At 38.8% G+C, this 27,580-nt stretch overlaps 1 protein-coding gene across 2 annotated transcripts; it reads right to left on the reverse strand.

The window, feature by feature from the left end:
* LOC106931238 (Wilms tumor protein homolog) lies at window positions 1-27,107 on the reverse strand. 2 transcript variants are annotated; one of them, XM_015009238.2, is made up of 9 exons: window positions 25,926-27,107; window positions 22,614-22,736; window positions 19,968-20,070; window positions 15,607-15,690; window positions 8,490-8,589; window positions 6,108-6,252; window positions 4,219-4,308; window positions 3,737-3,829; window positions 1-3,601 (listed from the first exon to the last, which is right to left on the reverse strand). In XM_015009238.2, the coding sequence occupies exons 1-9, from the start codon at window positions 26,401-26,403 to the stop codon at window positions 3,480-3,482; spliced, it is 1,338 nt and encodes a 445-aa protein (XP_014864724.2). In that variant the 5' UTR covers window positions 26,404-27,107; the 3' UTR covers window positions 1-3,479. The 2 variants fall into 2 exon arrangements, with proteins under 2 accessions (XP_014864724.2, XP_014864738.2); XM_015009252.2 differs by lacking the exon at window positions 15,607-15,690.
* Between the last annotated feature and the right edge of the window lie 473 nt (window positions 27,108-27,580).

Consider the following 27,580-nt stretch of genomic DNA (forward strand, 5'->3'; position numbering starts at 1 on the left):
TACTGATGGCATTAGTTTATTATCTCACACTTTCTGGATACAAAACATTTCAACAATATTTGCTTTTTTTTGTGTAACTCAGATCAGAGAAAGAACATTATGACAGTTCCTGGATCCAACTAAAGAAAAAAGAAATCATTTAAGTTACATGTTTTCCTCCATGGAAAAAGCTCAGTTACCATGGTGAAGAAGAATTATTTACATCTCAACCGTAACGACTCGGCCACAGAGCCAGTGCGACCCAGCAGACATATTTTAAAGCCTGAACACGCAGCCAAAGTTCTGTAATATTTACACACCACAGACCCAAGTTAGAAAAAAATAATAATAAATCACATTACTTAAAATGAAAAAGATCACTTTATAAATACCTTAGAGGCATCTTTCTGCATGTTCTATCTGCAAACACTAGATAAGAAGTAATCACTTGTAATTAAAAGCTAGCGATAGCTGAGTAACCTGAAAGCAAAGATAGAGACAGAGTGAGACCTCTTCACCTTCAAATAATTCCAGTGAAAGCAATTGTTGTTCACAATGAGACAATAAATAATAAAACTTCCCAAACATTGGTGGTTTCTGGCCCCCCCCCCATCCCTTCTTCACCCTTCTAATTACGCCCTGGGCAACTGCCCATGTTGCCCATATCAAAAACCACTGCTGTTCACAAAGTAGTTCCACGTCAGAGATATCTGCAACAACCAAAAGGTGCTAAGCAGACGGACAATAAAGCTCCAACCTCATCTCCGAAAGAGATTATAACATTTTTCATTCCATTTAGGTGAAAACATTTATGAAGATTTTGCCCAATAAACACAAATGGATTAAGATTTTCGAACATCTTTCCAAAAAGATGATGCTGTGAAAAAGCTATTTTTTTATTTTTAGTAATAAAGTATGTATGGAGAGACTTACATTACATTTACTGTCTTGAAAAAAACAAAAACAAAGATAAGTTACCAAACTTATGGAAAATGTATTTCTATGTAGCGAAGAGCTTGGAATCACACCCTTTATGATGTGATGTGAATGTTTGTTTACTTTTCCGGATGAATTTCTGATAAATTTGATGAATTCGGACAATTGGGGTGATCTGAGATGAAATCCAAGTTTAAGCTGATAATGAAACCAAATGACTTTCCTCCAGGTGAAGAAATAATTTAGCTTTAGGGTTGGTGCTTTTTGCCATTAGAGGTTTTCTGGGCACAGAAAAATAAACAAGTTTATATGAAGTCTTTGGAACAACTATCCCCTATCGATTTTTCTGCCTTTTTGTCCAAATTTGCACTTGTCAGCAAAACTTTTTTTTTTTTTTAACCAGTGCATTACAGTTCAATGAGTTTTGCAGGTAAATATTTAGCAAAAAACTAGCAATCATGAAAATGATTTTTAAAAATTCTCAAATATGATGAATAATTTAATTAAATTGTGTGGTATTTCTGGTAAGATTTCATCTTACTCTCTATGGATGATGACCGCCAGATAAAACCAAAGAGGTAACGAGAAACTTCCTTGTGGGAGGGACGCTTTTTCCTTACAGAAGAGTAGAAGCAGGTCAAAGAAAACGATTGAAAATCAACTTCCCTAAGGTGGGTATGAATTCATGCTGAAAGGTACAAAACAGATAAAACTGCAAAAGTGGAAAATAACGAAGGCGTGGAATGACCATTGCTTCTGCGTAAGAGGTTTTTCCCCACAGAAGAAGCTGAAGCAAACAATGTGCTTTCACTCACATTGTGTGCTGAGAATTAATGATCATTTTAACACTACAAATTCTTCAATTGGGAAATTGGTGTCAAAGGCAAAAAAAAAAAAAAAAAAGAAAACAAGGCCACTCATAGATGTTTTTCCTCCAGACGAGTTTAGCTGACTAAGTGACATCTGTTTTTCTGGAGCTAGGAAAGAAGCAGCTCTAGCACCAGCCCCGGTTTAGCACTAGATGCACAGTGAATGTTTGATCCTCTCTCTGTTGTATTCTGAATTATTGTGGAGGATTGCAGCGCCGGGAGACAGTTTAACCACACAAACCCCCATTACTTATATCGGTTTTCCTGCATCCGGACGTCTGCATGCCCAGCTTAGCTTAAAAGAAATGTTCTGATCAGAAACGACCAACATGAGCTATGCTCTCCATTTCAAGAATTATCTATTTTTTTTTTTTTTGACCTAGTTTTAGTGAAATTACGTTCTAATGAGAAGTTACAAACTTTTTTTCCCTTTAAATCAGGGATCTACAAACATTTTAATCCAAACAGGAAGTTTTTGCTTTGAGTCCAGCTGAGGAAAAACTCATTTACAACTTTTGGCCTTTCATAATATTTTTCAGAAAGATCAACATATGTAGCTTTTGATAAATGTCTACTATGGGAATTTTCCCATAAATTTTAAAGAACCGCCTTTATACATGTATTTATTTATTTGTTTTCTTTTTAAAGAGGCGACATTTTCTTCAATGGGACGTTGATATTTGTGAAAAACTTTATGTGTTATAAAAAAAGCACAGTTTTCAACGACAAAAAAAAAAAAACATCTAAAAATATTACTGGTACTTTCTGTTGTGCTAATTCAATCCAATTATTCCATTAAAACCTGAAAACTCTTAAAACCTGGATTTTTTAAAATTATATCTATGCTTAAGAACAGAGATTTAATATGTTAGTAACTAACATTAGGTCCACTAATCATTAAAGTTATTAGCCATAATGGAAAATGGAAGAAATGGCTCCAGAACCACTGGTTGCAGACTGTTGCTTTAACTAAAATTAGCAGAACCAACTCTGTGCTCTGGCTTGAGCTGCTGTCACTATGTGACGGGAAATACTGAATAAACAAGTTTCTTATGTCCCAAGATCAGTGCATTGATTGACAATTAAACCGACATTTTAAACAAAGTTGTCACAGTTATTACATCTAGACTAGTAAAGACTCGTTGCTAACGAAGAACCGGTTTTAAGGTGACAAAGTTCATGCTTTCGGTGGCAGAAACAAAAAGAGCTGGTGCTAAGCGAGCACCAGAACCAGCTAAGCAGTGTTTATGGTCATTTCTGGCCTATTAATGATAACCTTCAGGGATGGGAAAATCTTAATTTGCCTTTAGAAAAGTCAACTAAAAGTAACAGAACAAAACTTTAAAAAGACCTTCACAAATCCTTGAGAAATAATAATCTGTACAACCTTAAAATAATCCAAGGAAATGCCACACGCTGGAAGCAGAGTATAGAGAAATTCTGGATGGTCGGAGAGTTTTGCACAGTATTGTAAGTCCAAACAAAATTTCAAACCACACCGTTCTCCTATCTACACGACATTTACATAGAAAAGCCAGGACTTTTGCCTGCAGACAGTTTAGTTGAGATTCTGAAACCGTAAGACAGTTTTTTTTTTTTTTAAATCTAAAATTGTAACTCTTTAACCTGACTCTACAGACACTCTGCATTTTTTACTTTCACGTCAGGAGTGAGCCGCACGTTTAAAACTGCGACTCAGATGGAAAGCTGGAGCTTGCTGAGGTTCCTCTGGTGCATGTTGTGGTGCCGCACCAACTCGTCGCTGCGGGCGAACTTCTTCTGACAGTTCGGCCACCGACAGTTAAACGGCTTCTCACCTGAGACAGGAGGGCGGGGAAGGCGACAAACGAAGGGTGACGTTATTACACCGAGCTCTCTCACACAGGTCTGTAGCATGTATTTAGACATCAAATGGATCAAAGAAGAAATGGAAAAATAAAAGTTTTACGCACTTGTTTTACCTGTATGAGTCCGTGTGTGTGTCTTAAGGTGGTCAGACCGAGAGAACTTTCTCTGACACGTCTCGCATTCGAATGGTCTAACTCCTAAACACATGTACAATAAGCATGCCCACACGTTCAAACACGCCAACAGGTCAGAAAACGTTCACAAAAATTCAACAACAACACGCACACGCACACGCACACACACACACACACACACAAAGGGAGACAGAAAAAAACAGTAGAGCAGATGCTTGCAGGGAAGCCATTCCAAAGTTTGGCGAGCTTTTAGCAACTTTATCTGATATAATTCACTACAGAGCATCTCTGTTTAAAAAAAAAAAAAGCAATCTGACTGTTCATAAGATTGGTGTCATGCAGAGATGAGCTCTATGAGGATGAGCAAAGAAAACAGCAAAAACAGCAAAGAAAAGCTTAGAAATAAAATGAACAAAGACCAAAGAGGTTGATTTAAGCAAAACGCCTCGAACCTGTGTGCCTCCTCTGGTGTCTTTTCAGCTGATCAGAGCGGGAAAAACTGCGGCCGCAGTCTGTGAAGTCACACCGGTAGGGTTTCTCCCCTGGAAAAAAAAAAATAGAGTAGAAGAGGTTTAATCATAATTTACTTCTTGATCATTTTTTTTATATTGCTGATTGAACTGACTAATGTCCAACTTATTTCTTGAGAGATGAATACAAAAGTTTAAAAATGGTGGTCTGTGATGGTGTCTAAGGTTTTTCTTTTCATGAACTTGCTGACTTGATGCTACTCTTAGCAGTGGTTCTCCAGTAGATTTGCTTTACTCTCTTCCCTTCTTCTGACTGTGTGTAGAAATGGTCAAGTTTAGGCCAGCAGCTGCGTTTATTTCCTTACTTACGAAGAACGACACACATACAATCTTAAAGAGTGGTTAAGACTCCCATCATATTAAAAGTGAACCAAAAACTCAGTTGAAGTTTCTTAATTATTTGTCTATGCAGATTATTTATTTTGTATTTTACTTATTTACCTAATCAAATTCTTATTTGGTAATATTTTGTTTACCATATATATTTATTTCAATCTTTTTAGTTTTGTATTTCTATGTTTACTTTCTATGATTGCAAATAGCAAATAGCTCGATTTGCCATTTTTATTTATTTCTTTGCATAGTTTTCTTTTCTAACCTTTGTACAACAATTTCCTGTCTGCATGAGAAATGTTCTTATTAATACACAATGAACTGATTGATTATTTGTTGATATTTAAACCTTATGAACACAGGTGGTCATGGATTAATAACTAAAATACTTTAAACTCTATAATCTATATTTAAGTACAAATTACAAAGCTATTTCAGTTACATTTATTTTTTTTAACATTTCTTTCTAATAAAACCCAGAAAGAAGAACATTTTCATTAAATGTTAGATTATATGATTTAGAAAATAACTTAGTGAGATATTGTGCTATGACAATAAAATGTTCATTACATAACTATCTCTGATGCTAGTTACTGTACAGCAATGATGTCCAAACCTTTGGATCCCAGGGCCAAATCTGGCAAGTTCAAAGTACTTTGGGAATGATTTAAATTTCTTTTCAATTAAAAATGCAAAAATAATAAGATTTTTTTTCTTTTTTTTACAAAATTTACCTGTTCAGCAATAAATTAGGCATGCACTATTCAAATAAAACAAGAACAACAAATAATCATAGACCCAAAATTTTACAGAGGTGCTACATGTTTAGTTTAAAAAAATAAAAAATAAATAACATGCAGTTTACTAATTCATAATTTTTCTCTTTTTTCTCTATTCTGATAAACTAGAAAAAATATGAAGTTACTCTTTCTCTGAAAAAGTGGAACGTTTTTATTTGACTAAATGGATGTTTGCGGTCTACTTTTCATTAACTTCTTCTAACTTCTTTCATTGACTTTTCATCAACTTCTTAACATCTTCCACTTTAGGAAGATTAAAAAAAAAGTCACTGAACAACAACCAAAGAAAATCACACACTGCGTCCATCCATTGCTGGTGCTGGGGAGTCACATTTTTGTCACTGATGAATTGAGGTTAGTGACCACACAAAACTATTCCAAGGGCCAAAATTGTCCCCCAGGACCACAGTTTGAACACCCCTGTTGTAGAAGGCAGAGCAAAAATGGAGCAGGAATCCTGGCCTTATCAATATGGGAATAAAATATATTCCCCACATAGCGATGTTGTAATTCAATTTGCATCAGATCAGACAGAAAACACATCTATCCAAATGTTTTTTTAAATAAAAAGTATTCCCTAGCTGCAGCAGAAGATATAAGTGTGTAGTTTTGTAGTTTCAGTTGCATAAAATCCCATAATTAATACAACAGTGTCTCTTATGCTTTTGTTGTTCCCACCTGTGTGTTTGCGGTCGTGCATCTGCAGATGCGACAGTTTGAAGTAGCGCTTGTTGCATCCGGGATAAGTACACATGAACGGGCGCTTTTCGCTGGCGTCTGATCGAACTATGGCCGGAGCGATGCTGGGAACCCGCCGCATGTCCTGGAACCACGGGAAAAAAACAAAAAGGTGAAATGAACCAAAAACTCTGCCGCCGTCAACAACCAAAGGAGCAAACATGTAATTAAAGGAAGAGTCTATTAAATACAGCCGGCCGTGTAAATTAGGGGCCTGTGATCTGTCTGGGGAACATTACAGTGAAATAGTCATATATTCATGAGATGGGAATTAGCAGTAAAATGACCCCAGAATGACTGCATCCCAAAGGGAGCAGTTAGTCACGCCTTTTAGGCAGACCCCCTCTCAGAGAACCCCACTCCTCATTTCAGGCGTCACTGGAGGAGAATAACACAATTTAACATCCTCTATCCTGACTCGTACACACACAACATGACCCTCCTTTATCTCTCTATTCTCAAAATGTCTTCAGTCCTTCAACACTTTCCATTTCTCCGCCTCTCCCTCCGTACCGCCGCCGTCTCCTTCTGCTTCCAGCCATCTGCTTTCAATTTCCTCAGCATTTAGCGTAATGACCAGGAAGATAGAATGGCTGCCGCAGATGCTAGCGCTGTTAGCATCTAGAACGCTGTGTATCTGGAACTGAAATGTTTGAAGTCTTTAAAGTCAAAGTTAAAAACTTTTTTATTTTTTTTTTATTTAACTGTTTATCAGCATCTGCGGTTACAAGAAGAGCTGAATCTACATGACTCAGTCACAAAAAGTAAACAGAATCCACAGTTTAGCTAATTGGGAACTGACAGATTATTTAAATGTTTTAAGTGTTAGTTTAACTGCATTTTAAGACTAATTCATGATTTTTATATCCATGATTGCAGTGCCATAAAAAAACTCAGTTATTAATAAACACACATTGAGGGATTTTTAACAATGGCAAGTCTGTTTAAATACATGCCGCAAAAGCGCAATTGAATTTAAGTCTGGACTTTGACTAGGCCACATTAAAACCTTTATTTGGAGGCGACCAAAATGCTTGAGCTTAAAGTCAACGACTGAGGATTTCCTAGTACAGAACCGAATTAATTGTTTTCACTCAATTACAGCAAATCATCCACTTCTTGAAGCAGCCCTCAGATCATCACACTACTTTGTTTCTCTTCCGTTTTTTTGTTTTTTTTTATTTCTCGCTAATCAGACATGCTATGTTGTTTTTGGAGATCCTCAGCTTACTTCATGCTTTCAGAAAGGTTCTGTTTAAGTTATTTTTTTAGCCCCAGGTCTGGCCTGGCTTGTGAAACTAAACCAGAAAACGCGTCTTATCGTTTTTCATGTGCGATTTAACAACGGGGGCCAATTATATTTTCATTTCACCACCAGCTGGTTTAGAGAGCCTTCTTTTAACATTTGGTCCTCCTTCAAAACACCGTACGAATGTCTTTTAATAATTCACATTGAACTATCTGCAATTGATAATGAGAACATTTGAATAATCTGTTTTAAACCTTTATAGAGAAACAAAATGTATTTTTCACATTTAAAAAAAAATACTCACAAAGTGGAATAAACAAAAGAAAACAACTCTGTGGCCTCAGCTGTATTATCATTGGCAGTGACTGTGAATTTGGGTAATCCCTGCAATAAAACTTAAACCCTAACGTTACTTTGCTCCAAGTCAATCTGTTACTTCACCTTTTAGCAGCTTCTAAATTATACTTTAAGGGGCACAGGAGTGAGCTATTGTTTATACTATTTGTCCTGAGGTGGACCCTAAAGAATGAAGAAGGAACAGGATGACGGATGAAACAGGCCCCTGAAAGAAAGATCTTGGTAGTGGAGTAAAAGCAGGTCTGGAGAATCTCCCGCTCCCTGTCCTTTGGAGCTGCTGACAGACGATAATTAAAATCTAATGATTTATTAACATGTGAATCCTCGTATGGAGACTGCATCATTACACAGTTTTAACTCTATGCATGTGTTTCTCCACTGCTAATGTATTTGTGGATATATAAATAAAAAAAAGACCTCTGTGCATGTTCGTTACATGTCCTGCTGCATATGAGTGTTTTCTCCTTGCACAACCTGCTCATTGCATTAGCATTAAGACACCACATATTTTTACCAGTCCACTTGTGTGTGTGTGTGTTTTTTTTTTGTTTTGTTTTTCTTGTCCCCCCCTGCCTGCTGCAAAGTTTTCATCATGCTCAATACGACACTAAACATGAACTAGAAAACAAGGTGCAGGATAACCGCATGCAGGCAGAGATGACCAGATGATGACCTGTTGACGATAAATAAAGTGCAGCAGCAGCGCCGAGTCCCACCTGAATGCCCCTGAAGACTCCGTGTGTGTGTATGCGGTACTGCGTGCTGCAGCTGTACACCATCGGGGTGCTGGGGTCACTGTCGTAGCCCGGTGCGTGGCTGAAAACACACAAAGACAGTCATCGGCTTACATCCACGAGAAATTGAAAGTTTGTGAACGTTGTTTTTGTGCCGCATTGGCCTGAAGACTCGAAAGCTATTCAGTGAGTAAAATTTCAACTAAAAAAACTTGGTCGGTGAAGATTTTCGTTGACACTCCAACACCCTTTGCAATCAGAACCCCTCCTTATAAAGGCATGCATGCAGAATGTAAACTGAATGTAAAGCAGATCTCAAGATCAAGAACATAATCTAGTGCAAATTTAAGTCACACTGGCAGACTGGTAGAGCATGAAGCACTGTTTTACTGAGTGCACTCATTGTGTGACGGTATGATAAGGTCAGGGAGGGAACATTACTCAAAACCCGTCACATACAGCCTTTAATGCAAATCGCAGACCAGAGTGAACTCCTGGTGGAACTTGTTTTCATGCATGGGGGTAATATTTCACTGTTATTTTGTTAGGATCCCATTAATGTAGTTGTTTCTGTGGTGTCTCTGTTTCAATGTTTTTCGACAAAAAAAAAAAAAAAAAAGGACCTAGAAGTCTTTAAAGCTGCCTAAAGGATGGTCTGATGTGTTTGACTGCATCCACATGCAAATAACATGACTGTAAAACATAGAGGCCTGCCGAAAAGGAAATATTTAAGATGCACTCAGCGGCCACATTATTGGGTACACTTAGCTGGTACCAGAATGACCCCCCCGCCCCGCCATTCAATGAGGTGTCAAACTCATTTTAATTCTGGGCCATATCAAAAATAAGAACATTCTTAAAGGTCCGGTTGTGCCAGAATGTATTCATAAAACCAATTAAACTGTTAAAATAGCCGTTCCTCCAGGATTTTGGTTTTTGCAGTCAAAGTTACAGATTTTGTGGTACCAATTTAGAAATCTTTGTAAGGAATTTTTACGATATTTGCTCCAATGTACGATGTTAAATGTGACTTTTGGCCGCGGTCTATATAACGTGATGTCAAGTAAGGCAGAGGCAGCAGTCACTTAAACCCAATGTTTTTGAGAAAATGTGCGAATCAGAAAAAAAATGTGTGAATCTGTTGATTTTGTGTGAACTTTGTGAGAAACTGGAGGAACTTCTTGATGTAATTTGGAGTCTGGGAGGGTAGGGGGGGCACATAAAAAGCTACAGCAGGCCAGATTTGGCCCCCCGGGCCTTGAGTTTGACACATGTACGGCTTTTTGCCTTCAGAGCTGTTTCAGTTCCTCATGGCGAAGATTCAGCAAGTTGTCAGAAACATTCTTAGTGATGTTGTCCACACTGTCATCGAAGCGTCAGGTTAGTATTGCTGCAAGTTCTGTATTGAGTAATGATCTGGTAAGTCTGTAGGTCCACTGTAGTACAGTGAACTCATTAAGAAACCAGGTTGCGATGATCGGAGCTTTGCAACATGTTGCGTTGACCTTTGACCCTAACAATTAACCTTAACAGTCATGTTTTTGGGCTGTGGAGGAAGTCAGAGAACCCGGAGAGGCATGCACAGGAACGCCACACAAAAAGACCCCAGGCTGGGTTTCGAACCCAAACTTCTTGCTGCACGGTAACAGTGATACCAACTCCAGGCCTGACAAAGTGAGGAAAAATACACATTTTGAAACACTTCATATAAAATAAACATAACCAAACATTGCATTGTAATACATATATTACTCTGTAACGAGTGTCTAGGAACATGACTCCCTGTTTCCCACGGAATAAATATAACTTGACACAGAGGCCTATTTCTCCCCTTTTCAAAATAGGAAAGACAAGAGAACATGCAAATTAATCAAGTCAGACGTATCTTCATCTAAATAAGTCATGAAAAAGATCGAAAGATAATATCTGCTGCCCAAAACTTGTAAATAAGATGAATGATTTCACTAACTGAAACTGAAAATGTGACAAACAAAGCTAAACAAAGATAAGAAAATCTTGCAAAAATTAACAAGAAACAGGAAAAAAAGAATTTCAAAGTGTTTTTATGATGTAAAGCTCTTTGTAAACTTAAAATTGGTCCAGAGAGCTGAGTCTTGATGCAATTAAAGATGGATATATTTATGTACAAGGACACCTCTACATGTGGAGAGTGTTTTCAAAATCGCATTCAAACAAACAAAAAACAGATTATCTCATAACTTTTGAGATAATTTGAGTCAACAAGACATATTTACTCATATTCACGCAGAAATGTTAAAGTTCTACTTTTGACAGAAAGACAGGAAAATGTATTAAAATATCTGCATCCAAGTATCTGAGGGTGAAAAAGACAAAGTCCATTAGAAAAACATTCACAAGGGGAAATATTACTGTAAGTAAAATTAATTGTACACCAATTATAAAGCTTCTATTTTGCATGTTTTATGATTTAACTCTGTTAGCACTACAAGAATAGGCAGAGTAGCATGAAAAATACAGGATCTCAATAGAGGATTTCCATGTTCTAAATACATACAGTCAACTTTGATACATTTTTAAAAACTTTCCCCACATTATATTCCAGCTGTCAGTTTTTTGATGCATATAAATATAATTAAGAAAGGCATTAAGAAGCAATCTATCTGCTGACCCATGAAATAAACATTCATTTTCGCAACAGTTTTTCAATAAATAAATTTGACCACATTTTAGATGATTATTTCTTGTATGATTTAATTAAAAAAAACTTTTTTTTTTCATTGTGAAGCCAACATTAAAAGCAGTGATAAACAGGAACTTGCCACCTGCAGTAGTGGCATTCGTTACAGCAGGCTATAGAAATGTACAAACAGTCCTTTTTAATGCATATTAAGAATGTAAAATTCTGAACATTTTCCATTATATGTAGTATTAAATAACACGGTAAATTCATACTTTATCGTTCTGCTCAGATGCTGTGCACTCCAGTCACATTCTCAGATCGATTGATAACATGGTGCTCAAGCGCCCTTCTCTGGATTCGAACCCACAACTTTCAGATTGAGCTTATTTTGCCATTGTCGTCCATTGTCCCAAAATAAGAAGTAAATAATTCAAAGTACTCCTTACAACTCCTGATGAACGCTTTTTCAAATACTCCATCTCACACTATGTTTTCTGTAGATCCTTTAATAAATAAACTCTCATTTTTTTTAATCACTCATAGAAAAACCTGCTGCTGCAGTTTTCGCTGTGAACAAAGCCAGCTCTGTTTGACACAGCTGCCTGTGTCGCCTCTCGTATCTTCTTATGATAACACGCAGACAAACAGAAAGCTCCTGTCTATGAAATGTGTTATATTTCAGTGTGTCCAACTGAAGAAGGAGGATGGGAGTACTGCGCTGCTGCAGTGGGAATGAACGCCATACTCTTCTCATAAGGTCCTCTTTGTCTGCCTCGATTTTTCCCAAGGAGAGGAGGAGAGGCACTCCAGCAGAGTTTAGATTAAACTGCGTGATCCTTGTCTTATGTATGACTAAGTGTGTCAGTATTTCATTTCAGTTAAAAGTGGGTTAAAACGTTAGGCTCGCTGGACTGGATTTATGGAGCAGCATTTGAACGGTAGGTTCTGAGAAGCATGACGAAAATATGAAACACATCCAGGAGAATATAAGTCTTACTGTAAAGATAATTTCAGGAATGGTGCTAAGTGTGTACGTGTTTCTGTCCAAAGATCTGAAACACCAGTTGCCATGCTGCCTGCATGTCAGAGTCCGGCATCTGTGGTCAGATGAAGGAAAATGTTACTTGGAGCAACATGTTTCAGCTTTCAGCCCCAACTGGTGGATCAGTGTTAGAGTGCACGACTTTCACTGCTGCCGTCATTATTTACATCCATAATATTTCTACAAAACAAACAAAACTGGAGCAGCTTTTCTTTACTTTGTACTCTACGTTTTTAAGTCGATCGACTGACCAGAACCTTTAATTGGTAATCTATGTCTCGTTTCCCTGGGGTGTAAAACGGCGAGACACAAGGGACTGATTCCTTTGACCACTCGTCAACTTCAGAAAGACGACAGAACGCCATGGCTTTCAGCAGGGGAAACGTGCCAATCTTCGAAAGTCAGGAAATGTCTATGTGAAAACGGCTACACGTCTCCAGATTCCACTCTAATGTCAAAATCAAGAGGCGTTTCAGACGGAGGACCATTAGAGCCATCAGTGACCATCACGACCGCAGCAGGACTTTGAATTAGTCATTCTCTGGGGTCCACTTACAAACTCCTTGGCAAATGTTTGGATCATGTTTGAGGCCGAACTTTCTACTCATCACAAAAATGACAAGTGGATCTCATGTGGCAGAGCTCTAGAAGAGTGAGGGCTTCTGCTTTCTTCTCTCAATCACTCATAAAGGTTTTGTTTTTTTGTTTTCAAATATACAAAATAAAACTGGTAGATTAAATAGACAACATAATACTTCTGCCCTGTACTAGAAAACTGGACGCGTGTTTTCACTGGGCATTTTGGAAGATTATGGAGAAATCGACACAGAAATAGTTTACAGAATCCATTTTCTTCCTCCGTTATTGCAGTCCATAAACTTAATCCAATAAAAACAGGAGAGGTGAGCTGAAGAGAAGAGAGAATAAGAGATAAATCAAGACTCGGTCTTGATCTCAGGCCTGAGCAGATCATTCAAAGAATCGTCAAATATCTCTCTCTCTCTCTGTGTTTCCAGGATTGTGAAATGTTTAAGACTAAGTGTTGATCTACTGGTAAAAGGGGACAGAACAACATATTAACATCGGAGGTGCCAGTAAGTGAGGCACCGGTTATTTCGCAGATTCTGTAAGTAAGCAACGATTCAGTAGACGTCATTTAAAATATCCAATCTCTAGTTTTACTTCACATCTATGAACAAACATTGGGTGTTGTTCACGACTTATGAGATATTTAAAGCCTGGAATTAGGCTCAACTCCCCTGTGCTTCCTCTTCCTCATGTCTTTCCCTTTGGCTTGCCTTTCCTTATCTCCGCTGACCGTCTCCTCCTCTGGTTGCCCTCCATCCTCTTCCTCCTCATCCTCCCTCAAGCCTCCCTTCCCTCTCCTGTCGCCTGCTGCCCATCACTGCCCAAACAGGCAGCTGGATCTGCAGCAGAAATCTGAAGCGTCACCAATTATAAAAAAAAAATTTAAAAAAAATACTGATGTCTCACTTTTTAATATGAAAATGGCTCTTTCTCACAGTGGAAACGTATGCGAAAACCCCTAAAACACAAAATCGTTTATTGGTTAACTATGAAAAATGCCTGTTGGCTCAGAGTAGAAAGGCATTTGTGAAGCGGCGCAGACTTTGACCGGCTCTGAAGGTCACGCTGACATACGGTTCATAGAGAAAGCTTTCTAAACACTGGACGCTGACACTTGAGGGATTTCAAATGTGTTTCCCCAGCTATTTTTGCTTAGGAAAAATTAGCTGAGCAGGAGAAAGGAAGAGCTTTCTGAAACAAGTTTTCAATTCATAAAATATTAACAGTAAGCAAAAGACAGAGCTGTCCTTTATTCTTGATAATCTCCTGCTAATTTTAGAAGGAAATAGATTCAAGGAGTCTGGACAAAACATTTCAAAGGTTTTGGGACAAATCAGGGATAGTGATTAAATGGAAAAGTGGTGAACCATTCCAGGAGTGGTTGACCTGTTTACCGAAAAAAACAACAAAAGAACCCCAACAAAAGCTATTTTGGATTTTCTAAAAAAACGTCCCAGACTAACAAAGCAAAAACTGAAACTTTTTAAAACAGAATATCGAGCTAACAGTCAAACATGCTGGCGATCCGGAGCTGCTTTGCTGCTTCAGATCATCATCGATCTGTGAGGGGTATTTATGGGCATAAGCCAAAGCATAGAATAATGATCCAAATCGCAGCAGGAAGTCTGGAACCTAGTCAAGGTCCAGACTTAAATCTGACCGATTTGGGGCATTTATGATTCATTTGAGATTGAAAACCTTACAATTTACCATGATTAAAACTATTCTGTATAGAAGAGTGAGCCAAAATTATTCCAATCTATTATCCAACTCATTGCAATCGACTGATGCTGTTCCTTCAGGCGACTCACAACCAGCTACTAGTTGTAGGGAGTAATTATTTTTTTCAGACAGGACCAGATAGTTTTGGAAGGCCTTGTGCCTTTAACAAATGAAAACTGCATTTTGCATCATTCAGTTTAGCTTCATTTGACAATAAATTTTGAAATATTTAGGCAAGACTAAATAGTACAGATTAAAACATTATAAAAAGATTCTCTTTGTCCGTAAAATGACTACAACTTTAAATAATTAAAACCTTTTTAAAAGAGCTTCCAACACATCCAGCATTGCCTCACTACCAGGCCTCTGCATGTACTCGATGACATGCCGAGGAGGTGATTCTTATTTTAGTTTCCAAACTGGAAAATGACCACAGTTTCATTTCAGAGTGTGTGAAAAGCAAAACAAATAATTCTTCAATAAGCGTAGAGTTGAAAGCTGTGAATTAGAGATTATTAGAGCAGTTCTCTTAAACTTATTCTTAGTACAAAATAAGCAACAGGAAAGTCATTTGAGTGCTTGTGCTGCCATTTCATCCATATCGAAGATTACCACTGCTTCCGAGTTTCGATGACATCATCACAATTCCACTGAGCACATTTTCTCATCGCAACACTGCAGGCACTAAAGTTCAGATTTGCACTTTCACCCACTTCCCAACTCTAACCGTCCTGGAAAATGTCCAAAACTACTCAGAAAAAGCTCTTGAAGCACGTACATGACTGGGTTTTCAGTCAGTAATGCAAAGACAAAAATACCGATAGCGGCAGTCAACATCATGTTGTCTTTGTCACTGTGAATACAAAACGTTTCTGATGCAAAAAGCTGCAGAAGTTGGTGGCCATTATTGCAGCTGTCTAACATTTTTTGCTTTGTGAACAAAACTCAGATGAAGTAGATCGTGACCAAAGAAATGCACAAAATCTAAATGCAGTTGGGTTGATTTCCTAGCCACTGGCTTCTTCAGCACAGGGTTTTTACTCATTTTGGCTTTTTCAAAAAGAAAGCGGTTGTCAATTTCCTACCTCTTCATGGTGGATGCCAGTGTATTGACAGGGTTCCATGCCACACACTCCAACTGAGAGGTCATTTGATATAAATTGTCACCGCTGTGGAGGAAAGACAAAACGTAGAAGAAAAGCTCGTGAGCTGCTACTGATCAAGAGGCTAAAGCTGTTTTGCCGTTGAAAATAGTTGGTATAGAAAGACCGGAGATTAAACACTAAGAATTCCTACGTTTTTGCATACCAGACTTTTAAAAAAAAAAATTTTATTGGACGTAACAGACTGTATGATCATCGCTCAGACTGTCCACAAATATGTGCACGCACAATTTCTGTATTTTCCAAGCTGTAGATTTATAGCCCTCAGTGCCTCTTTTATAGCACCTGCAGGTTCAGCGCAGGTTGAATAGAGGCAAAGTGGTGCCTGGTACCTAGCTCATTACAGAGCTATTATTCTACAGTACAGCAGACAGGCAAGCAGCCAGGAGATGCTGAAAGTATTTCTGCTGAAATATTGCAAGATCTGACTAAAATGATTCAAAGCGGGGGGGGGGGGGGGTTTAAAATAATGGGCCTATTTATAGTCTCAGTTGCTCATGGATATAAGTCCACCTTCTATACAGGCATTTTATAATTTTTTTTGTTTCATTTGTCCTGAATACACAGTTTGCCCCCAAAGAAATCCAGTTGCAGAGGAGAAATGCACACTCTTTTCATTTCTTTACAAAAATACAAGAAAGTGTTTCTGTATCCAAATGATTTCCTGTTGTGTTTTGTAAAGAAAACAGAGTGAAGTTCATAAAAGTTCACTGTTTTTCTGTAAGTGTGTTTCTTTCGTATTCAACAAAGATATGAGTCAATTTCATTACCATCCTGCAGTATTCTGATGTTACTTTTAGGCCTGCGTTCTGGTTCATAAGCTTAACACGTGAAACAAAGAGTCTACAAATTATTGAAAAAGTAAATACCTCCATCGTTTACTGTCAGAATGTAGCATCTCAATGACCGATGCGACAGGAATTAAAGCAAAAAACAATGTATATATGACAACCAAAAAACAAGTAAATCATATTAAATGTTTTTATTATAGCTTAAGTGTCCATTGACCATTGACATATCTGAACATTTTCCAGCCGCTACTGACCCTTACGCTTTCGTCTACACAGGCTTGACATCGAGCAAAACACAAAAACAATCGGATGTTTTAAAGGCTTTTATCAGCAGATACATAAACGTCATGCAAACAGTCAATACTTCCAGGGCTGATCCTTCTTCTTCATAGGTTCTGCAATCCTCTCTGACGTCTCGGATACCAGTGTTTGGACTCAGTCCTGACTGATGCTGTCCCAGTCAGCCGTGTTTTATTGAAGTTTGGAGTTGACCACTGTTTTTTCCATGGGTTCTTACTGCAGTTAAGATCTGGGGAGTTTCTCAATCGCAGAAACAAAATGTCAGTGTTCTGATCTTGCGAGTCACTTTGTTATCACCTTTGCCCTATGACACAATGCTGGAAACAAAGAAAAACAAACTGTGCCTGGAAAGAGTTGCTCTGTCAGGAGGTTTCCATCCCACTCTTTATTCACGGTAGGTGCTCTCGGAGGATCAAGATGCTCCATTGGTTGAAGCAAATAGGACTCATGATCTCCCTTTTTCTTCTCTGGACAAATGGATGCACCGGACTTATCTCAAAATCTCTCATTCTTGTTATTTTGAAGTGTCTTTTGTTTTGCTGCAGGTTTACTCACACCCACCTGCTGCCACTGTTGAGCAAACTCTGCCCCGGTGGTAAGTGCGAGCTGTGAGTCTCTCTTCGTTAGGAAAAGACGATCGTGGAGCTTGTTGGACTCTTGCCTCTGGTGATGAAGTTCTTGATGACCAAAACGTCTTAGCAGCAGTTTTCTGCATCTGAGGCCATCTTGGTGCGAAGTAGTGAAGGCTGCACACTTTGCTTTGGAGGCAGCCAAGAAGACAACAATTTCTCTTTTTTTCTTTCTAAAACATTAGACTGATGATTAAAATGACAGGATGATATCAGGCTGACTGTCTCACAGCTTCCCACAAGGTAGTATAATGATATTGACTTTAAAAAACAATAGAGGTCTTTGCAGAGAACGATATCCATGTCGTCACTTAACTGGCTTGATAATTTTGGGAAAACCACTAAGTTTTCAAAGCGCCACATTTTTGATATTGCAAAAACCTTTGTGTAGTTTGGCAATAAATTGTTGTTTATTAATTAATAGAACATCCTGCTCAGTTTCAGACTTCTCATTCTGTTCCTTACTTTGATAGAAGCCAGAGAGCCTCTCGTTTTCTCTCTCTGCTCGGATTAATAAGCCCTGTGCGTGTTTCCACTTCATGTTGTTCCAAGCTGATGGCCTGGAGAGTAAATACAGGCCTGATGGTACCAGGCTGCAAGATTAGACCACTGACTTCACTCACATGAGCCTTCCCAGTCATGTGTGTTTATGAGTGTGTGTGTTTGCGTGTGTGTGTGTTGTGTCGATATCAGTTATGTTTATGACAAAGACGAACCTCAGACTAGGAGAGTCAGGGCAGTCTTTCTCCCTTTAAAACACACTCTGAAGGCTCAGTATTCATCCCCAGGAATGGGATTTTTTTTTTTTTTCTTTTCTCGTTTTCCATTTACAGAAAACATCGGATCAGTGGCATGTAAAGAATTTCTCATTTAGAGACAAAACAACAAACTGTTTGGGGAGCGTGTGATGAGGAGGTGCGCCTCCTAAAATGGTACTGCTCATTAATTTCACAGCCTCAACCCCATGTTTAATTACATCTTTGACACGGATTGCCCGAAAGTTCAGAAATCTGTCTGAAGTAGATACAGCCAAAGTTATCATTGTGGAACATTAGCAAAGTAAAACTCTTGGTCTTTTGTTTCCAAACTGCACAGATCTGTAGATCTGCAGCAGTATTTCACAGAAACCTTTGGGAGGTGCTTTGACAGGAAATGGAAGTGTGGCAAGTTTTTGACTGAGCTTATTAGGTAAAAACTGGATAGAAAACAACCTAATGGGAAAGAGAATTCTTATATGAACAAAAGTATGTTTTACTGCAGGCAAAAACTTATTTTATCGATGTATTTTTTTACATTCCTTGGCTATTCAGGTATTTTACATGCAGTGCTTTCATTTCTCTGATGTATTTTAAATAATTTTAGTTTCCTTGAGAGGTGATAAATGTGTCTCGCCTTTAAAAATCTCACACAACTGAAGTAGTGCTGAGTACTTATAAGTATAAAGTACGTATAAATCATAAATCCCTCAACCAGGCCGATAAACGGTCGTGGGTTGCGAGGCAGAGTACAAAATGGACAGATGACTATGATATTTGTCAGAGAAGACACTTCAGTCAGCTTCATCAGCTGTAATATTTTGAAATCTTACAATGTCCCGCTTATCCTATTACAACCACAATTTTCAAAGAAATATATTGGGATTTTATCTGACGGATAGAAAGAAAGTTGTGCATAATTATGAAGTAGAGGCAAAATTATGCAAGGTTTTCAAATCGTTTTACAAACAAAATGAACTGATACTTTATGGAACAACAGTCCTTTCCAATTGCATTTGCATGTCATTTGGGTTGTATTTCAATGAACCCTGTAGTTTATGACATTTTTGCCAATTCTAACTTGACAGGTTAGTCATCTGAAAACTAAGGGTCCATAATAATCAATGCTCAGTGTTTGAAAGAGATTCTAAATAACAATTAAGTTTGGACTTTGACTAGGTCATTCTCTAACACATGAATTTTAATTTTAGTTTCAATCTTACCCGACGTTTCTGAAACGCACCTCTGAGGCCTTTGCAGAACAGCTGTATTTATGCCAAGACTTTTCTTTCATTGTTACCAGTCACAGTGTAACATCACACTGTTGTGATGTTAGTATCAATCTAAAATTATACACCTGATAAAAAAAAACAACAAAAAAAAAAACCGCTGTCGCTCACCCGAAAAGCAATCAAACCACTTGTGGAAGAAAATATCCCTGGTTATGAATGAAATTAGCAAAATCACATTTGCCAACGCAAGGAGAGACTCAAGAGTTCTCACATATTGTGTTTCATCCCGGAGATTTTTTGCAACTAAATGAAGAGAAAACGGAAACCAAAGGAAGGAACACAAAATTTAAGAGGAAACCACAGAGGCAGTCGAACCTGTCCAGAAGGTGAACATCCTGTTCAGAGCTACATCCTGCTACCTGCCACTGAATTACCGCTGTTTGACCAAAACAATCAACAATGGATCCAGAGCTATTTCCAGCTCCGGTTTTTGCTGTTTGTTTATTCTGAGAACATATTTTGGAGAGGGTGTTTGGGATGTCGTAGAGGTGCAGAAGGCAAATGTTTGTGTGTTACCTGTTGTAGGGGTTCCTCAGCAGCAGAGCCTGGCTGCTGGCGCAGCTGTCCGACGGTGTGTGACAGCCGTAAACGGGAGGCGGTACGGAATACTGCTGCTCACCTGAAACACACACACACACACACACACAGTCAGGGACGGAAAATCACTACCTAGATTATGTGAAAACACACCTTCAGAGTTGTAGTTTGAGAAATCTCATTCTGAACTCTGCACATTTAAGAATATTTGTTCTTTTTTTTTTTGAGAATAATGAACCAAATGTCCTCAAAGGAGGTACTGATATCCAGAAATTGCACTCAAGTAAGAGTTGCTCTACTTCTATAAATTTTTACTTAGCTAAAAGTAAAAGAAATGATCATCCAAGAAATTACTCAAGTGAAAGTAAAACAGTACTACACAAAAAGATTACTTAAATAAAGTGAGTAACCGATGACGTCATCAGGTGAAGAAACTATTTTATGTGCAAATTCTGATAGTTTAAAGATAAACCTGGCTGACTGAAACATGTTTGCTCTTCATTCAGTGAAGTTTCTCACAGTGGGTTGAGAATCCACCAATTTTACTCAAGTAGGTAAAATTGTAATTATTAATATCTTACTCAAGTAAAAGCAAAAATTATGGTGCAGTAAAAATACTTCTAAAAGTGTGTTTTTTTTTTGTTTTGTTTTGTTTTTTTTTAATTACCCAAGTAATTGTAAGTGAATAAATGTAACTAATTGCTACCTGACTGCGGTACTTGAAACATTAAATTGAACCGTTGGTTTCTCAAATTAGAGTAAACATATGCTGCATATGCAACTTTACAATGATTGTTAGAAGAAACATTTAAAATAACACAATGGTTACTGAGGTAAGTCCTTGTCTCAATTTGCGAAGTTTGTGTATCATTCAGTCACAAGTCAGCTGATATAAATGCTGAAACTACTAACTGAGACTGGAGCTCCATCCGAAGTTAGAGCACAGTTTGAAATGTGCTTTCTTTCTTCTTTATATTTCTATGTGTTTTGTTTTGTTTTTGTTCATTTAATTTCTTTTATTATGGTGTCTTTAATAAAAGTGAACCAACTAAATGTGCGCGTTGGTGTGAAGGGTTCAGAATCTGTCAGACGTCTGCTACGTCCGGACGAGGTACGTTGCTTTTGCAGTCACAGCATGGTCTCTTTTTAAATTATCATAAAAGTTCAAGCAACTTCTGTGTCCCTAAATGCCCAGGTTATGATTTAGTAAGCAGGCTACAGTTTATCCTGAGGGGTATACTGGTCTTTAAATTAGATGAGAAGCTCAACTTACTAAAGAAAAAATGTCAACGGTTTAAAAAAAAAAAAAAACACTCATAATATAAAAAAAATTCGAATAAATGAAACATGGCTCTACATTGTGAAGCTGAAGCTGGAATCCTAATAGGAGTTTCTAAATCAGAACTAAAGATCTATTTTAATGTTTTTAACTGAACCTTGTTGCTCCAAGTCTGTATTTGAACCGGGAAGAGATTATTTTAAACAGTTTGAGACTCACAAATCCCCAGCGTTATTAGCAGAACCACAGAAAAAGAGTCGTTTCAAAGCCGTCTTAACACCGACCATTAAAGGTTGAGACGAGTGTAATGTTGAAAACAAAAATATAAAATTAAATCCCTAATGTGTAAAGAAAAACTCACTCTGGGAGCAGCTTACAAGAGTTGTCACTTACTCTTTCATACATCAGTTATTTTTTTTTTTATGATACTCAAAGATATTCTTTTGTTTTAGTTTTTTCTGTGTTTTTTTTTTTTTTTCAAGTTGGTCGTTTCCTTTGGGAAATTATTTAACATTTGTTAGAACTAGATCTCATGAGTTAAAGTGCATCTGAAAAGATTAAACGACCGCAGGCTCCCTGAGAGCTGATGTAACTCACATGGCGCTTCAGAAATTCAAAGTTTGGCTTCCCTTCTGGAAACTTGTCCATCAGGCCTTGTGAAAAATGGGTACGAACGGCGGATTTAGGATGAAGCGCTTTCCTGTTGATTTCTCCGTGGCAACCGAACGGTTTCCTAAGAGTCCCTCCACTTTTATCACCCTGGTTTCTCGGGACGTGTATCAATGATGAGAATTTGCCAGAAACTGCAGCTTTGATTCCAAGCAGACTCTCACATTTAAATGTTTACTAACAACGTGCAGAGGCGAGGGACTGGGGTTGTGGGTGGATGAAAGAATAGATGAGAGACGGAGTCGAGGGAGTTTGCGAGTCAGGATGTGGCTGATTTATACCTCTGACAGGCAAGGTCACAGCAGAGACGTCAGAAAACGGGACAAGACACTCCCTGGGTGTCGCTAAATGTACGGTAGGATTTCTGCTACTTCTAACTGCAAGCGTTCCACCACAAAGGGTGGTAATTGTACTTCTTCATATGACCAGGTGATTGAAAGTTTCTTTTTCAGATATGTAATGAATTTACTTTACTAAGTGACAAAGTAACTCCCAAAAACATCGTATGAAAGCCACTTATCTCGCCACATCATTTAATTTCCTCCACCTGACTCTTCTAGTTTTTTTTAACTTTGCAAGAATAAAACATGAGAAAAGTCTTCAGCTTCAGACGAAGGCCTTGGTGTTTTCCAGAGACTGAAACAGTGTAGCCCTTATGTAATCAGACATGCACATACCCATTGTGTTCGGCTGGGATAGGGCGTCTTCGTGCTTGAAGGAGTGGCCGGAGAACTGCGAGCTGTGGTGCGTAGGAGTGTGCCCGTAATTACCGGCCCCGTCGAACGCCACCGTGCTGTAACCTACAGCGGAGGAGAAGCAGTGGACACACACACATCATCAACTCAACATTTTCCCAACGCCGCTAAGCGGTGGAAAGGCTTCTGAAAACGTGACGCCAGCTGGACTCGAACAGAAGGCGTGAACTTAATCTGTTTCTGAGGAAAAAAAAAAACAAAAAAAAAACAACTTCACATTTTGCTTCTCGACTTCTGCCAGCAGTGACTTTATTATGCAACTTGGCAAACATTAAATTGTTTTATTTAACTTAAACTTTTCATGTAACTTTGTGCGTTCATAAATTTCAGCTTTTTATATATTTCTTTAAAAATCATTTTAGCGCACGGACATAAACTGGTTCCTGGCAATAAGAAGATCCGTGCCTGATGCCCCGGACCGGCTCTGACTCATGACTCAAGCTGACCCCTAAAGGGCAGAGCTAGGTCCCATAAATCACTCCCATGCACTGACACACAGACACACACACACACACACACAGACACACACACACACACTATCTCTGACATGCATGCTTCATTAATTAAAAATGCGGCACTTTCACAGACTTTCACTCTCTGAGTCAGTGGGTGAGCAGAGCAAGAGAAGAAAGAAAAAAAAAAGAACCCTAATTAAACGTTTCCATTCATCTTCCACTCACCCCTGACTCTTGTGAACGTGTGTGTGTGCGTGTGTGTGTGTGTGTGTGTGTGTGTGTGTGTGTGTGTGTGTGTGTGTGTGTGTGTGATGTGTCCGCATGTATTCTGATACTTTTTGTTGCCTCCTTGATGTCCAGCACTGGGGTGGCAAGCGTTAAGGTCAGTTTGTATTCAACTGGAAAACCTAAAAGTCTGGAAAACCCCACGGAATGCCCCTCAAAATCAGCAGGAGATTAAGACTCTTTAAATGATGATTTCAAACCTTCTGCACACAGCCTTGCACTGACTTCTTTTATCTTGTGCTTTATAGATTTCTACCGTTTCAACGTCCCGTGTTGAATATTCACCATCTCAGCAAAAAAAAATGCTAGAAATGCTGCTTTTTTTGTTTTCTCCCCCCCCCCCCCTCTTTGTGGAGAATTCCCAACTTTTAGCTCAAGAAGATAAAACATTCCTGAAGAACATTTAGAAATGGAAAAAAAAAAAAAAAAAAGACGTTGATGTGATGAATTCCCGGTGTGACCCTTCAGCGATACGAGCTCTACTGTGTGACCCGGGTCCTGCTGTTGGCTGGTTTGTTTGCATGTGCTCAACCAGCCACAGCAGGGTGCAGATAAAACAGGTTAAGGGGGGGGGGGGTCGGCCCAGCTCTTTGATAATAATGTTATTCCTGAATTATCTGCTCAGAAAGCATGTTATTACTAATTAATCTGCCTGCTAATCACTAACAGATTAACTATCCTGCCTTTCACCTACGAGGAGCGGGGATTAGGTGACAACAGCTGGAGAAATGAGTAATTTGATTCAGTTAAGATTCACCTAACCTGTTTGCTGTTTTTGGTTTTTTATTTTAGTTCATGAGGTAAATCCGTAAAGTGGCTCGTGTTTCTAACTCTCGAGCGTGTTTGTGCCGCTGGAGACACGCGCGGATCCGCTGTGAGATGTGAGAAACGCCAGACTCTAATAGTCGCGGTGATGAATTAGGAATCACTCAGCCGAGCGTCAACACGCAAAAGAGTCTCTCCTTTCAGTGAGGAGTCAGACAAACGCATCCTGGTTTTCATTCCTCCCTTCTTTTTTTTTTTTAGTCTTCATTTTACGAGCGCTTTTTCAGTTTTAGACTTGTAAAGTAGAGTTAAATCAGCACGAAAAGGAATTAAAGGGCTAGATTTTCCTTTTATCGTTATCTACGTGTGGCCAAGTCTAGAAAAAAGAAGCGAAGCGTTGCTATTTACTGACTTTTGTCCAGTTTTATTCAGGCTAATGTGGAATTCCTCCTGGTGACTCAAACAAGCAGAAATATAGACGTAGTCAATCAATTTCACCTGCTGATGACATGAAGTCAAACTATATGCAGGAGAACATTAATTACAGTAGACTCCTAACACAAAGCGTAAATGGACATGTAACATTTTTCATAAAATACTTTTTTTTTTTACAATTAAGCTTAAAAATTGTGACGAGTGACAAATCTTATTCCTTTATTAAGTATCATGAATAAACACTTATTTTGCTGTCTAGCTGATTTATAATTATAGACGCAATTTTTTTATTTTGCCATTTTTATGAATTAAATAACAATAAATCCTTTAATTCCATGTGCTTCACACTGTAATCTTAAAATGTAAAATCACATGCTTGGAAGACGCTCGAGTTTTAAAAGAAAAGAAAAGAAAAAAAAAAAAAAACGTTCAAAGACGAGAAGGTTTCCCCCCAAAAAGAAAAAAAAAACAAAACACTGTGACCGCAGAATGAAGAGGACGCGATTTAGAGTTTGTCAAATGTAAAATAATTATCTAAAAAAAAAAAAAAAAAATCAAACTGAGCAACTTGAGCAATCAATCACATTGTGAGCCTTGTTCCAACTCCTGTAGTGAAATGTTTTCCTGGGAAAATAAAAGATGAACTCTGGACAAGTTCAACGACTGAAAAATAATTTGTGATGTATTCTTTCACAATAAAGAAGGATATTTTTTTATTTAAAGAAAAAAAATTGGATTTATAAAGACCTAATGTGGCTTCACCAAATGATGCTGGAATAGTTGACAAGTTTTGTGAGACTTTTATAACCGGAAGCATCATAAATGTCCTCATGGGGACTAAAAAACTCGCGGGGCGAAAAGCTTTGCTGCTCCAAACTGCAAGACGACTCTGATGAGGGTCAAACATTAACGGCAACAAGTGGCTCCTCGGTTAGCGATGCTTCGATCCACGCTGCTTCCGCGGAAATAAGAGTTTTCCATCGTTTTCTCCACACTGTCTCAGATTTGTGGCTTTGCTTCGTTTGGGGTTTCTAGATAATCTTTATGTGCTTCGAAAAAGTGAACTCAGACGCCCCGGTACCGAAGGCAACACAGCTTTCTCAAAATCACTTTATATAATTTAGGAACTAAAGGATAAACCAATACGAGTCTATTCGTGGAAAATCCCCCTTGATTTGAATTGCTTTGCCTACATGTATGTGTGTGAATCTCCCACTTGTGAACCTTCGTCAGTGGATTCAGGGAGTGAAAAGTGAAAGCAGGGGGTGACGTTCGTCCTGCCGTCTTACTTTACCTGTCTGGTTGCGGGCCACTGGCTGGGTGTCCATGCAGCTGCTCAGGTACGACGGGTTGCTGAACATCCTGCTGGGGGGCTGGTGGTGGTGGGGGGCCGCCACAGGCGTAGGCTGGCTGGGTGCCGGCGGAGCAGGAGGAGGGGCCCCAAACGCTGCCCCATACCTGCAGGCCCCGGTGCCCGTGAACTGACCCGAGAAATGCACGGTGAAGGCGCTGAGACCGCAGTGGGGGTCTGTGTCGTGGTGGTGGGGGTCCCCTGTGGCTCCCCAGCTGGGCTCCTGCTTGATAAAGGAGTGGGGCCCCAGAGAGGAGTGGGGAGCAGCAAGGGAGGGGTAAGGGGAGGCGGCGGTGTGGAAGTCCAGGACGGGAGCCCACTGAGGGGCCGTGCTAACTGGCAGCGCTGTGCAGCCGGGACTGGGACCCGGCGGGACCGAGGGCAGCAGGGAGTTCAGGTCACGCACGTCTGAACTCATCATGGTCCAAGGGCGAAAGCCTAAAAAACTGGAGGCAATTTTTAAATCAGTCTTGTCTCCTTTCACGCGACACCCTGTGGATCCTTCTTCTCCGAGCTCTGAGTCCTTCACACTCTGGAGGCTCCTCGAGTCCGGCAAAAGTTCATGGCAGCTTCCCCCCCCCCCAGCAGCTCAGATCTTCGGATTTCCATCCAGAGCTATCAGCTTAATGGCTCTGAGGGTCCATCCAGGAAGAAGAAGAAGGGCTTCGGCTCAGAGGTTTCTCTGTGAATGAAGGAAGAGGAGTGGAGGAGTGAGGAGGAGTAGACCTCTTTTCCCTCCACTGTGTTCGCCTGAGGATCTGTGAGTGTGTGTGAGGAGGGTGGAGGAGGTGGAGTCAGATGTGGGACAGAAACCTCTGACTTCATTCATCTACTGTCCACACACACCTTCACACTTACATCTAGACAGAAAATAAAGGCAGAGATAAATGAAGGGAAAAAATACAGCGGATACTTTTATCAGTATCAAATGATATTCTAATTCTAAAACAAACAAAAAAAAGAAACACTAAATTAGTTGCTGGTGTTGATGCCTCTAAAATCATAAAACTACACATTTTTAAATGAATTACTAAAGACAAAATCACAACATGAATCCATCAAATATTATTTGATGGATTATTTGATGGATTCGGAATAAATCAGTGAAAACGTTACTTATTCTTAAATAACAAACATTATTCCCAACGTTTCATTGCGGAGACCTGGAGGCAGTCCGAGGCCCAAAAATTGGTTTAAGTAAATTATCAAGTAGAACTCACATGTAAAATGAAGGCAGACTTACCCTAAACATGGAACCGAATTTTTAAAATTTGTTTCTCGATCATTTCGGTGGGGAAAAGAAGGGTGTAACACTTTAATTAACCCGCTGGTAGATTAATTGTCGGGTTCCGCGTGAGCGCCCTGCGTCTCAATAAATCTTCCGCTCCTACGTTCAGGCCTCCAACTCACTCTGGATGTTTATTTTAGTTTATCTTATTTCTTATTTACGCTTTTATTTTATTATATATATATATATATATATATATATATATATATATATACACACATAGTTTAAATTTAAGTAATATGTGAAATTGTTTATTTTTAATAAACAAGAGAATAATAAGGATAGTAAAAATAGTTGGAATTTAATCCAG

This window comes from Poecilia mexicana, unplaced genomic scaffold (genome assembly GCF_051168715.1).
Source record: "Poecilia mexicana isolate PSO_F unplaced genomic scaffold, ASM5116871v1 scaffold_6, whole genome shotgun sequence".
In the NCBI taxonomy this organism is placed as follows: domain Eukaryota; kingdom Metazoa; phylum Chordata; class Actinopteri; order Cyprinodontiformes; family Poeciliidae; genus Poecilia; species Poecilia mexicana.